Source organism: Actinia tenebrosa, unplaced genomic scaffold (assembly GCF_029948245.1).
Source record: "Actinia tenebrosa isolate PJP-AT-01 unplaced genomic scaffold, QUT_ActTen_1.0 PGA_scaffold16__25_contigs__length_10494907, whole genome shotgun sequence".
NCBI classification, from domain to species: domain Eukaryota; kingdom Metazoa; phylum Cnidaria; class Anthozoa; order Actiniaria; family Actiniidae; genus Actinia; species Actinia tenebrosa.
Genome location: NW_028292576.1, coordinates 2,400,914 through 2,415,048, shown reverse-complemented (window position 1 = coordinate 2,415,048; position 14,135 = coordinate 2,400,914). Strand labels below are relative to the sequence as shown.

Here is a 14,135-nt window from a genome sequence, read left to right as displayed (position 1 = left end):
GGTCAGTCTACCCTGATGTAGTGTGGCTTGATAATAATGTCTGGCAACAGGCTGTGCGACAGAAAGGCGGGTCACTGACCTTGCTTGGAAAATCGCCTACGGGGTCATCTATACTGCGGCACGTCCAACTTTGGTTGGAATCACGTGGATTCGACCTGTTTCTGCGGTCCAACTCTTCTTTGGTTGTTCCCTGTCCCAGAGTACGCTAGGTTGTATGGTGATCCACCATTTCACGTGCATACCAAATTAATCTCACCCTTTCTCTCTCTTCAAGTGTCACATACCACAAAAGGTGTCAATATTACTTCATACACAAATCAAAAATATTTATCACTCCAATTGCAGACCATTTCTGTTTTGCTCCATTCTTTGTGTCGCACACTCGACACATATTCACGTCATTCTTACTTCATATAGAACATATCAAAATGATTAATCACTCCAAGTGTACGTAGACCAATACTGTTTCACCCCGTTTCATGCTTTATGTCCCACACGACAAGCATGCAGACGTCATTCTTAATTAATTAAAAAACCAAATCAATTAATCACTTCGATTGTAGACCAATAGACCAGTTTTGAATTCCAAATTACCGCTGTGTTTCTTGATCACAGACTCATTTGCACAGGGTTAGCCTCGTATCAGTGTTTAAATATTCACAAATACCAACGGTAAAGTAAAGAATGCACAACTTCAACAATACAAACACTTTGAAACTCGACGGACCTTGACTGGGACACGTGCACATTCTGCACAAACTCGAGGCTAACCCTGTGCAAATGAGTCTGTAATCAAGAAACACAGCGGTAATTTGGAATTCGAAACAGGTCTATTCTTCCTCACCCCCTTTCTTGTGTTCTACACTCGACACAAATTCAGACGTCATTCTTACTTCAAAAAGAAGAAAAAAATTGCCTCTCAAAACGCACGCAGACCAATTCTTTTTAACCCCATCTTTGTTTCCCAGACGCTACACATATTCAGACGTCATTCTTACTTCACAGAAAAAAATAAAATAATTTGCCACTCAAATTGCAGACGAATTCTTTTTCACTCCATTCTTTGGGTCCCAGACGCGACACTTGCGGACATGAATGACAGACATTTAAAAATTTTCAGCAATCGGTGTCTGTCCATGCTGTATATCGAAAAAACACATTTTAGCTTGTCCGACGTAGCAACGGATTCCTTACGTCACATACGCCACACTGATTCAGACGTCATTTTCTCACGTCACACACATAATCAAAATGCGGATTCGCCCATTCACCTTTTCGGCGCTAGCTTGGATTGTGTTACGGTCACCAAAAAGTTCGGACATTGTTCTCGGATTCCCATACAAATTCACTGACTTTAAACAGAAAATTTAGGTACAGACTTCTTTAGTTAGCTCTCTTAAGAGCAGTAAGAAAAGTTTCAATCAAGATAGAAAAATGATCTTTACTTGTATTTAGAGAACTAACTAAACAAACCAAGTAAATAGCTCATTTAAAGTCAGTACATTTGTACGGAAATTCGAGAACAATGTCCGAACTTATTGGTGACAGTAACACAATCTAAAATAATTTATACTCCGTGACGGCTAGCGCCGAAAAGGTGAATTCTTTCTCTTCCCCTTCTTTGTATTCCACACTCCGTACATGCATACTTCATTCTTACATATCACATACATAAAATCAAATTTATTCGTCACTCCAGTTGCAGACTATTTTTTCCCCACCCCATTACATTTTACGTGTCCCACACAACACACATATTCAGACGTCATCCTTACTTCATAGAAAAAATTAATTAAAATCGCCATATTTCCTCAATATTTATTTGCCTATATTGGTATAGTCTATATATTTGATTCTATTTGATTTTATTTACATCAGTGATCGATCAATCATTTCGTTTGATGGACTATTACTATAAAACTAACCATCAACCTTTGATATTTATATATTTACTGGATAAAATATACCGTCATATACACTACATTATTTGTTTATAAGCTAATGATTGAGTATAATACTTCTTAAGATTCCTACCACCTTTTGAATAGAGGCTTTGCACCATCACGTGATGGCAGCCATGACAGGGGGCAGGAACAATTAATAGCGCAGCGCGCTCATTCTAAAAATAGCTTAAAGATTCGGACAAACATTGCATTCTGTTTAACCGCTACGAGGATTATACGAACCGATTTTATTTTTTACACTTAAAGTTACAATAATAACCCATGTAAACTAAGATCAACTGCGATCGGCTGTGAAAATTATCTGCTGAAAGTAAACTTGTAAGTTTGTTTGTCCGAATTTCGCCTTTGTCTTCGTTTTTATGACGTCACGGCTGCGCTGCGCTATTCTGGTCTAATCTGCTTTACATGAGAAAGGATTCAGTTTCCCAGGAGAAAAATGCTCTATTATTATCCCCTCCCCTGTCATGGCTGCCATAACGTGATGGTGCAAAGCCTCTATACCCTTATTTGTAAAGGGAGAGGTTGTTCTATGTTGTTGCTGTTTTAAACGAAAGGCAAATATCTGAAAAGTCGTTCTCCTGTATGAGGATACTCAAAATCTATCTATTCCGAAGGGGGGAGAGGTAGTGTATGGTTTAGCTCCCCCCTTGGAATTACCTTTTTTAGCTTATCCAATAGGTTTTTAGGGGGTGTAGTAAGTGGAGGGGGTGCTTGAACCCCCACCCCCACCCCACTCCCCTCACAAATCAACGATCATTTCTAAGATTAAACAGCAAAGGTTTAAATAATTAGATTGAAATGTCCGCTCGATCCTATGCTGGTCTTTCTTCTTTTCTATTTGTGAGGCTTGCCATATTTTTTCCTAACCTATTATTTTTTCTTCTGAATTCAAATTCCTTTGTATTTTACCTTTATGGTTTGTCTCTAAGACCAAATAGATAAATGTTATCTATTGATATATTATATCTTTATAATATATATTCTAACTTTATAAAGTTGATTTCATTGAATCGAGTAATTGGAAGAGTCAGCCAATTGATAATTGACAAATGTCTATAGGTGTCACTCACGCGGTAGCCATGTTTATTCTCATGAGAATTAATTCCTTTGTTTAACCCGCATACACATAATAATTCTCAAGCACTTGAATGCAAACCTACCGCCTGTAATAATCTATTGTTTCCAACTATATAGTCAAGATGTCTGCCACGTGAGCGAGACCTGTAGTTGTTTTTAATATTGATCATCAGATTTCTCTCCCCTGTTAAACATAATTAATCAATCAATCCCAAGATCAATTGTCTTCTATTAATCTAAATTTCTCCTACATGTACTTATCTTTAAAAACTTGCAACTACAATGATAGAGTAAGGTATCTGTAAAGCGCCCAAATATACACATTCATGAGATTTCACGTCACCACCATCATCTACCTATAACGTCCTTTTCTAGTTACTGCACGTGTACATCATCTAGTGTGCAGTACGTCTCAGTGGTGTACGGTATCCTTTTCTAGTTACTGCACGTGTACATCATCTAGTGTGCAGTACGTCTCAGTTGTGGACAGTGTCCTTTTCTAGTTACTGCACGTGTTCATCATCTAGTGTGCAGTACGTCTCAGTTGTGTACAGTGTCCTTTTCTAGTTACTGCACGTGTTCATCATCTAGTGTGCAGTACGTCTCAGTTGTGTACGGTATCCTTTTTTAGTTACTGCACGTGTACATCATCTAGTGTGCAGTACGTCTCAGTTGTGTACAGTGTCCTTTTCTAGTTACTGCACGTGTACATCATCTAGTGTGCAGTACGTCTCAGTTGTGTACAGTGTCCTTTTCTAGTTACTACACGTGTTCATCATCTAGTGTGCAGTACGTCTCAGTTGTGTACAGTGTCCTTTTCTGGTCATTGCACGTGTCCATCATCTAGTGTGCAGTACGTCTCAGTTATCCTTATCAAAACAAATCAGCTGGAATACTTCATTCCATCTTCATTTCATGCGGAAGTGTCCACTTAATGATTGGCTTTTTCAAGCCCTATTAAGGCTATCCACAGCCCTTCACCCCCTGCATATATTCAGAAGGTTGGTCGTAGTTTTCTTGTCCTTTATGACACTTTATCGACATCTTTTTTTGCACTTTGGTAGAAACATAGCTGTTTAGGACATTTTGATCCTTTCTTGCACTATTTGGCGTCTTAACGCAACCTTTTTGCATCTCGTAGTGGGTTTTTTTTATTATTGCATCTGGCCTTGTAAGCAATTTTTGTACCACTTTTTACAAGTTCATGTCATGGATGAGTCGTAGCTGGCTTGGATCCTATGATCTTTTTTCTCACCATTATCCCAACAGTATTCAATGTTGCATCTTGCGTGAGGGTCATACTTAACAGCACGATTCGTAAACATGCCCTTGATCACAGCTCCCGCCCGGTTCTCCTTGTGTACGAGAAGAAGTTTCATAGGTATTTCTAACGTCTCCATAGTTATTCCCATTGATTTCTTTTCTTTCAAGAAAGTCCCTTTCTTCTTCTTTATTTTCTACATAAACCTTCCCATTTCCTCCGTTGACCTTAGACACGAGTGCCAACGGCTGCGACTGTGATTTATTGAACGTAGCCCTGCTGAAATGCGACCTCGGGTCATCTATGGAAGTATCACAGCCCAAATACTTGCCAACATTAACAGTCCCACAAGTTAGAATCCGAGCAAACTCCCGCCTGTAGTTCAAATTAAAAACAGCGTATATGATGGGGTTGAAGGAACTGTTGGCCGTGGTTAGCCAGAGAGCAAAACACATGGCGTAAAATGTAGGCTCATCTGAGTTTTTTAAGTCAATAGCAATGATCATGACGTGAAATGGTAGCCAACAAAGTGCAAATATTACGATCACCATAATGAGCATGCGCACGACGCTGACACGAGCACGGTGGGCACCTGTTGGTAAGAAAATCAAGAATAGGATAATATGAGACATTATCATATGACCCGTACGGCCCTGCTCGCGCGCTCTAATAAAACCATTGGAAAAAGTCACGTGATGGGGGCCGGACGGGTTGACGTAAGCGGGCCGGAAAAACCCGCCCGGCCCTGCTCGAATCCGCGCGCTTTCTTTTTTTTAATTATTTTTATTTTTGTGAGGGTCATATGATAAAATGCTTATTGACTGAGTTAGGTCGGGCCGTACAGGGAAAATATTTGGCTCTCGGTCATTTGTACGACATGACCTCGAGCCAAATATTTTCCCATACGGCCCTCCCACTCAGTCAATAAGTACATAATAATAACATTTCTATTTTTTTATACATGATTGGTAGCAGTGGTATTAGTAGTGGTGGTGTGGTGGTGGTGTGTGGTGGGTGGTGTGGTGGTGTGGTGGTGTGGTGGTGTGGTGGTGTGGTGGTGTGGTGGTGTGGTGGTGTGGTGGTGTGGTGTGGTGGTGTGGTGGTGGTGTTAATGATGGTAGTATTGTTAGTAATTGTATATATGGTTATATTTACTTCATTTCTGTTATTCGGATTACATGCTCGTATAACTTTTCAATCTCCTTTGTCGGAAAATCACGAAAGGCAAAAAAAAAAAACAACAACAACAAACAAACAAACAAAACAAAACAAAAAAAAAAAACCCAACATTTTACGGATCCTTATGTCCTTCATTAATTTATAACTAATTGATACATATCAGCCTTGTTATGACAAAAATAGCAGCACTATCTTCTAAATAAAACTTCACGATTTTTAAAACTATCTGTTAGCCTTTAAAAATCAAAATGGCACTTAAATAGATAACGACAAGAACGCCTATCAATCTTATAAACATGTCACAGAAGGTTACAAAATATATTGATCCTATGACTGACATTAATGATCACTGTTAAGTAGCCTGATACGCCAGAGACGCAATAATATGATGGTTAGGGCGGTCCTTGTCGAAGCCAAGGTGAATTATTACATCTTTATGGCTATCTAAAAATGATAAGATATATAGCTAAGACATCGACGACATTCCTTATCAAAGTGGCCATAAACAAATAATTATAATGAAAGTATTGGACGGAAGGAAGATTCGTGAAACGTGGCATTTATATGACCATGAGAATAGAATGATAAGTGTATATTAAATGACTTCAAGACCAACGCGATGAATTTGGTTAAAAGTATACATAGGTTGAATCGGTACATGTCGGTTATTTAACCGCTACAAATATGATATCGCGACTGTCTGAGGTCTGTAGTTAAGAATGAAATATTTAACAATGTATTTCGTCCTTTTTATTGACAAATATATAGAAATATATGATATTTTTCTCGCAAGGTGCTTAGTGGACCAACAGACCAACAGACTGACTTAATTAATGAAAAATATATAATTACTAAAGTCCACATTTGCTACAGAATTATTTGAAAAATACATAAATATATAGAGCGTTTCGAAATAAGAAAGAAGCAAAAGCGACAAATCACATGACGAAAAAATATATAAACAAAAAAACAAAAAACTACAAATAAATAAACAATCAAACCAACAATATATAAGCCGGAAACGAAACCAATAAATATGAATAAATAAAATAGAAAAAATAAAATAAAATAAAATAAAATAAAATAAAATAAAATAAAATAAAATAAAATAAAATAAAATAAAATAGTGAGCGTAATTTACGGATGTACTACACAGGATCCGGACTTCGAAATAACTTCTAGTGCTGGTATAAAGTTATGGTTTTTCATATTGCATTAACTTTGAGGTTTTTATTTAACGTATCATATCTATAATATAGAGCAGTTTTCGTATAACTGCGAACTCACGGCACGAACACGGTCGTGACACATATTGCTCGAGAATTTACTCTCCATCCAATCAAATATCCGGAACACGGCGTAAACACGGCACAGACAAGGTCACGTTAAGGTCACGGAACTGTCAAGCCAATCATATTGCATGAGAAAAAAATCAGCCAATTAAAATTCTAGAAAGCATGGCACGGCACGTTTACGGTACTGAGCTTTTCACAGTCATGAGAAAAGTGCTCTAACGAACGGAAGTTTTCTTTTTATAATTTCTTAAGTTCACATGTAGAGTAGGTCAAATGAGGTGAAAATTACGAGCTCGCGTACCATCGACCAATCAGAAAGCGCGCATGCGCAACGCGATATGAAGGAGGCAGCTTGTGCTTCTAGAAGTGCCTTTTAAACTGGCCATGACGTTCTGAACAAAGGGAGCACGGCAGAAATAAATTAGTTGATTGGTCTGACGGCTGCGCGAGGGGAAAACTAGTACTAATTTCCCCCCTCCATCACGCTGTCTTCGGTGACTGACTCTCTGTGAGCGCACGCGATTGAAAACACCAATAAGAAATATCCAAGTTTCGCCGAATATCTTTTACGTGGTTTTTTAAATATCTATGGCACATTGTGGTCTACAGCTACTGTCCCAAAAACACCATATTGGACATTTTGATTTTAACTTTGCTTCCAATAGACTATTGATATTGATTGATTGATTGATTATGGACTATGATGCACCATGTTCACGATCTCAAAACCCCACATACGCTATACTCTATAATATTTAATCTAAAAAGTGCATAGATATATAACTGATACTGTCGATCGATTATTGATATCCATCTCTGTGGCGTCGTCTGAAAGGACCTTGTGTAGATAAGTTTTGATTAAACGAAGCAAAAAAGGTTTCAAAACCCTTTATCATTATAACACATTTTTGATAAACGGTATTTGATGGACACCGTTGTACCGCTGCACTAATAGCTGTTGTAATCAGTCAGAAACACTTGAGCCCATATGCTTAGTTCATTTGCAATAAAGGCCAACGCAGATTAATTATTATATATATAATACATATGCATATACTAATATGTTAAGGTGTTAAATGCGAATTTTTGAAAATCAGCATTTTCTGGTATCTCTTAGGGTCTCGGAAAAGGAGAGAAGCGCGCATCGATATGGCTTATCCTAGGCGCTTTTTATATAAAATTTAATATTATTTGTTGTGGTATCTTTTAGGGGTTAAAAATCATTCAGCCACGCCCTTTTTAAAGACTTCCGGTATCTTTAAGGGGTCTTTCCGACGAGCATCCCCGGTACTGGTCCCCCCCCTCCCCCCACGGTTTTTTCTCCTCTCCTTAGCTTGGTAAGTTTAAGGCAGCTCGCAGGTGCAAGCGTGCTGGAAAACATGATGGCATGAAAATAGCATGTACGGGGCAGCAAGATGTCAATAGCCTGGGGAATTACCTAGGGGGTATTCATCTTAATTATCACGTTGTTAAAAGACTGATTTCAGGATTCACCACGTGTAGTGGAGCATAACTTGATAATGTCTTACCAGGTATTTTTCAAAGGGAAAAATTCACAGTACAGTTTCCGTTGTATATACTGATCTATTTTCCTTTCCTTTCCTTTCCTTTCCTTTCCTTTCCTTTCCTTTCCTTTCCTTTCCTTTCCTTTCCTTTCCTTTCCTATTCTTTCCTTTCCTTAGTTCCTTTCCTTCGCATTTCTTTTGTTTCGTTTCTTTTCCTCTATTCCCTTTCCAATTTCTTTCTTTGATAAAATCGGGTTTAATCAGGATAATCTGTTAATATAGCTGTTATTCATAACAACCACACATATTGACAGCCATTTGCCGCACTTCCAGTCGTCTTCAATTACCTTAATTGAGCACGAGCTTCAAATTTTACCACGTACAACCTGTATATATCGTCGCGCACACATGCATACACACACGTTCTGGCCACTACACACGAGCCTCTGTGACATTTATTTGTAATGCTTTGATCACGCATATCTACGTCCAATGAATGTCATTTGCATTTATTATCAAACCAAAGCTAGCTAGATGGTCCTTCAAGTAGTTCACCACAAGTAGATCAAGATACCTTATCTACGTACGATCAAACAGGTCCACAGAACGTGAGAAAGGATCGGAAATTCAAAGTCATTTTCAATTAGGATACGTATCTTGTTATTGAAAAAATACTTGGGTGTTGTACTTGGTCAACTCCTAGCAATGCCATCGAAAGTAATTAAAGATTGTAAACAAAACTGTAGACAACATGGGGAGCCAACAAGACGCTTCCACAATCGAGTTTCCTTGCCTGGTATCTCACATACATCAGGAATAGAACACGTAAAACTACAAGCAATCAAAGCAAAATAACGAAATGCTTTGTCCTTGAACCTATTCTAGATAGTCTGAATAATTGTCATTTTAAGGAGAATGTACTTGGTATCCTATACGTTATAGAAATAAACTCACATAGGTGGCTGATATAGTCGTGTAGAAACTTCTCACTCAACCACTTCCTCGCAACCTTCTTCCCTATTCCTATTTTTTGTTTTCATTATCTACTTTTCTCTCTTTCTTTCTTTCTTGCTCCATTACTTTCCTTCCATCTTTCTTCCCATTCAGTCATACATATTTCTAAAGGTTTTAAAAAAACTTTTCACAGTTTCCAATTTTATTTGTTTTCCATTGTTGCTTCTCTGCTTCGTTCTGTTCTTCTCTATTTTTTCCATTCCTTTTTCTTTTCTTCCTTTTTTCACTATTCCTTTCAACCCTCAGTCGTACATCTCTCTCTCTCTCTCTCTCTCTATTCTCTCACTGCCTTCTTCTACATTTTGTCCCTTTCGATCAATCAATTAATCAATATTACTCATTGCACATGGGCATTTCTCTTTGATCATTTTGGTATATTTTTCTATTCATTTATTTGCTTTACCATTAAGCTCCTATCATATTCATCTTTACTACTTCCTTACTTTCCGGTCATATTCTTTTCCCCTCCGGAAAAATAAAACCAATAACAAATATGTTATAATAATCAGTTCTAAAATCTCTTTCTATTACGATTCTTAGCAGGCCCTAGACACGACCAGATAAAATTAGAAAAATTCATCGTTCAAATACATAGTGATTGTATATCTCTCACTTATTCTAAGCTGAAACGACTTGCATTAATATTTTCTTGATGACCTCGATATTTCCTAGTCAGGTAGCAAAGAGTAAAATGACATCACAATACACTGAATACGATACAATTTTATTTGCTCACATTTCAAAATTTGTACCAAAATAGTCGAAGAAACGTATAAGTACAATTAGTAAGAAGAGGAAGAAAAAAATAAGTTTGAAAATAACATAATAATAATGAATAGTAGCCTAGGATCTAAATCGACCGTGGGGTTTTCGAGTTAGGCGAAAAGAAGTTGTAAGAAAATGTCGTGAAATTTTTTTTTTGACAACTGAAAATAATATGGAATAAGATTTTTTTTATGTTGACAAAGAATGCAGTCTGCGACATTGGAAGTACGACTAGCTAGAGGGCGTCGTTGTAGAGTCGGCTGCATGACAAAGGCCATCAAATGTCAAACTAGTTTCTTATTGGTCGATTAATCTATATTCATTGATATCTGACCTCTGTAGATCCAACGCGAAATTCAATCACAAAGGTTATCAGTTGGTAGTAAAAGATCAAAGCCGAAAGAAAAAAATATCTTAGAAGAAAATGTTAAATTTGTGGAGTGATACTTGCAGTTATTTTCAATATAAAAATATGCAATGTAATTTGTGGAGGAAATCTAGGAAAAATAACGACAGCTAATGATGCGGGAAAGTGTGCTAACGAACCAAAACTGCTTCAGTTTATTTTCTACTTTAATTTCCTAGGAAAAGGAGAATAAAAAACTAATGGAAGATCTCAAAAAGAAAATGAATTACTCGGCAAACAAAATTGACAAAAATTAAACTTAATCAACCACTTAAAGTCGTTCTTAATTCCTTTTAGTTACTTAAAAATTTTCCGACTGCATTTTCGTGTTTTTCTCTCTTTGTGGGAGTATGACTCTCCTTTACGCTATATATACAACGAATTCATGTATAAGTTAATCAAGATTGTAAAATCAAATTATCAAAAATAAATTAGGAAGGAAATAAATTTTCTCTGTTATAATTGAAATTACTAACGAGTTCTCTATCTGTCTCTCTGAAAAATAATTTGACTCAAAACCAAGTTAAAAATTTTTACACCAAAAGCAATGCGTTTTGAAAATTCTTATTATCGTTAAGTCGCTCTGGGATAAAACTTTTTAAGCCTTTATACATGCAGTTTTATCTACTCAGTCAAAGGTTTTCTCGAGTTCTTCCTCCACAAAAACCAACTTCCAAATTCCAAAATTTGATCAATAATTGAGGGTTAAATAGGAAACAGGTCTCCTCCGTGTTATCTGTTATACGCTCTTTAAAAAAGGGGTTTCAGTAATACCTTCTCAACAGGGAATTTTAAAAGTTCTCCATTGTAAAAGCAAACAAATTTTAGAGGAATATCGAAGAAAAGCTGTGTATGGAGCAGGTCAGAAACAATGGAAGAAGATGTTAAATAACAAGAATTAAATAGCACACTTAAGCTTAAAAAAAGATTGGATCTCACTAGCTATATGTAATACACTTTCGTATAGAGAATTACACGAGTCCTACAGTTTTTCTAAATTTTGCGTTGAACATATTTTCATCTTTTGCATCTTGTGACAGAAATTTCCATTTGTATTGCAGGTATTATTTAAGGTGGCTGCCTACTTTTGAGCGTTCGATTTGAGCCCGAGATGTGCGCGCGCTCAAAAACCGCTGAAAAATCTACAAGATTTTATTGATGAACCATACACGTTTTGTGCTTCATCAGGGCAAAACCCTCAAATTTTACCCAAGACTCTCTATTTCTTAATAAATTATTTGATTAAAATCCTAAAAATCTAGGTTACATCAACATTTTAGAAAAAGTTAAATATTCTAACAAATGAAAAAATAGATTTTGTAAGGAATTTTGTTCGACTTTATGAGATTTTTAAGAGCACCAAAACTATAAAATATGACAAATCAATGTATCTCTTTGTCTTTTTGTCAAAAATATCCACGTATAATTATAGAATGATTGACTAGCCTTCATTCGTGCAATTATAGAGTCTGCAAATAACTATTATCTTATGAATCTTAATTTTTTTCTAATCACTTCCGCTGGCGCAATTTTTGCTCGAAAAGCTCGCGCGTAGGCTTCCATTAAATGCTGATTATCTCGAAAACAAACTCGGGACACCCTATTTTTCTTTCTAGAATTGGAATCAGCATTAAATTTCAATTTGGAAAATCCAAGTTTTAAAAAAAGTTTAATATTTTTTCCAAAAGTAGGCAGTCACCTTAATCAGTATACGTACCGTACTACGCACGCGCAATACGCGACGAAAGACCAGTTTTGAACCCGTCATTTGACATCTGGTCAATTACAAATATCCCTAATGAGGCTATTTACTTCGAATTGAAAGAAAATCAAGTTCTCGAAAATGTTTCCTGTATTCATTCAAAGACTAGATAAATGGTTTGAGAATGCAGCAGACTGTAAATACTCGAGGTCAATGTCCTTTTCTTCTCCATCTTTTCTTCTCAGTCTTCTTTTTCTTTTCTTATCTTTTCTTCTCTACTCTACCCTACTCTTCTCTTCTCTTCTCTTCTCTTCTCTTCTCTTCTCTTCTCTTCTCTTCTTCTCTTCTCTTCTCTTCTCTTCTCTTCTCTTCTCTTCTTCCTTGATTCATTTTCTCTATCTATTGCCATTTATCATTAAAAAAAGAAGAAGAAGAAAAAAAACTATATAGAAGTATATATAACAACACACATATTTTTAAAATATAAATTGGTTTGTTTTTGGTATCTAAAATACATCTTTTCAAACAATCCGAGATCTGAAATGGGGATTTTTCAGTTTTCATGTTTCCTGACTAAAATGCGAAAAATCACATTTCTAACTCGACGAAGGTCATCTTCCGATTTAAAAGGAAACTACGTCAGTGTTGTGCTGTATTGAAACCGTTTGTCCCCGTTTGGAGCGTCGTACTTGGTCTCAGATTTCAGTTCTTCGACGACCGACAATAGTTTTTTGTATTAGGTGCGGCAGATTATAATAATAATAATAATAATGAATCATGTGGATAAAGATTTAATACCGATCGATGTGTTTGTGACACGTTCTTGCGACTTCATTGATTTTAAAGTACAGTTTATGACCAATGATAGCGATATTTATCAGTTCCTAATTGCCTTATTCTATAGTTTGTACTCGAAGCTTCGAGTTCTCTTTGTAATTTTTGAAATAGAAGTCATAAATAAAGCTCCGTTTAGTGATACGAGGAGAAAATACGAAGTTTCTATCAATGGACACAATAAAAAATGGCGTAGTAACGTACCAAATTTTCTAAATAAATAAATAAAAAGAAAAAATTATAATAATGTATATATATAAAGGGAAAAAAGTTAATAGTTTTTTTTTTGCCGGCCTAGCAGGAGAACAGAATTAGGTTTGGCAAATAAATAGATTTTTTACAATTGTCTTATCATCAAGTATCACTAATTCTGCTCCTTACAAATTTCAGCGGATTCAGTATCTCGGCTATAAGGAGGTAATTATCTTTTTTTCCCTTTCATTTGCTCTTACTTTATCGTATGAAACAAAAAACTACTTAAATCCTTCAAAAATAAATGAAACCAAAAATCCACTATTCTTTAGACAACACAATTTTAAAGAAAATTTCTGAACTTGTCAAAATCAATCCTTTTCGAGTGACAGTCCTTTTTCTTTTAGACTGTTGAATAAAGTTTCATAGTCTTATTTTTCTGGCGCGTTTGTTTAATTTGGTTCATTCTCCAAGGACTTAAAAGCCTTCGAAACAAACAGAATGTAGAAGGACACAAAAATGAACATGAATAAGCGATCAATGAAACGGAAACTACAAGACAGAAGGCAAAGTGCCTCTCGTTCAAATGACAACATAAAAAGCCCAAGTTATGGAAGTCAGTGATGTCGCTCTTAAAAACGACCGTTTGAAAGTTTCGAAGCAGCCATACTCTATTAACAAGCCTATCATATAACCACACTATATAGTTTTAAATAGACTTTCTGGTTGTAGAATTAAGTTTTGGTTTGTAAAGGAATTGCGTGAGTAGCGCGTGACTGTATCCTTCATGTCATATTCTCGAGAACTCTTTAAGTTGTTGTCTTTCTGTTTCCTTTGCTGTAGACTGCGAGTGGTTTTTATCATCGTTTTTTAACATATTTGTTCCGAAACCTTTGAAACTCTTAAATACGAAGACAAACAAAGCTGAAAGAAGAAAATAC

General features: G+C 36.2%; 1 protein-coding gene across 2 annotated transcripts in view; it reads right to left on the bottom strand.

The window, feature by feature from the left end:
* Positions 1 to 1,822: 1,822 nt before the first annotated feature.
* Positions 1,823 to 14,135, bottom strand: part of LOC116298092 (neuropeptide FF receptor 2) — a 38,181-nt gene continuing 25,868 nt past the window's right edge. For both annotated transcript variants that reach the window (XM_031706456.2, XM_031706458.2), the window contains one exon: positions 1,823 to 4,894. In XM_031706456.2, the coding sequence (XP_031562316.2) occupies positions 4,344 to 4,894 (551 nt within the window). In that variant the 3' untranslated portion in view covers positions 1,823 to 4,343. The remainder of the gene's footprint in view (positions 4,895 to 14,135) is intronic.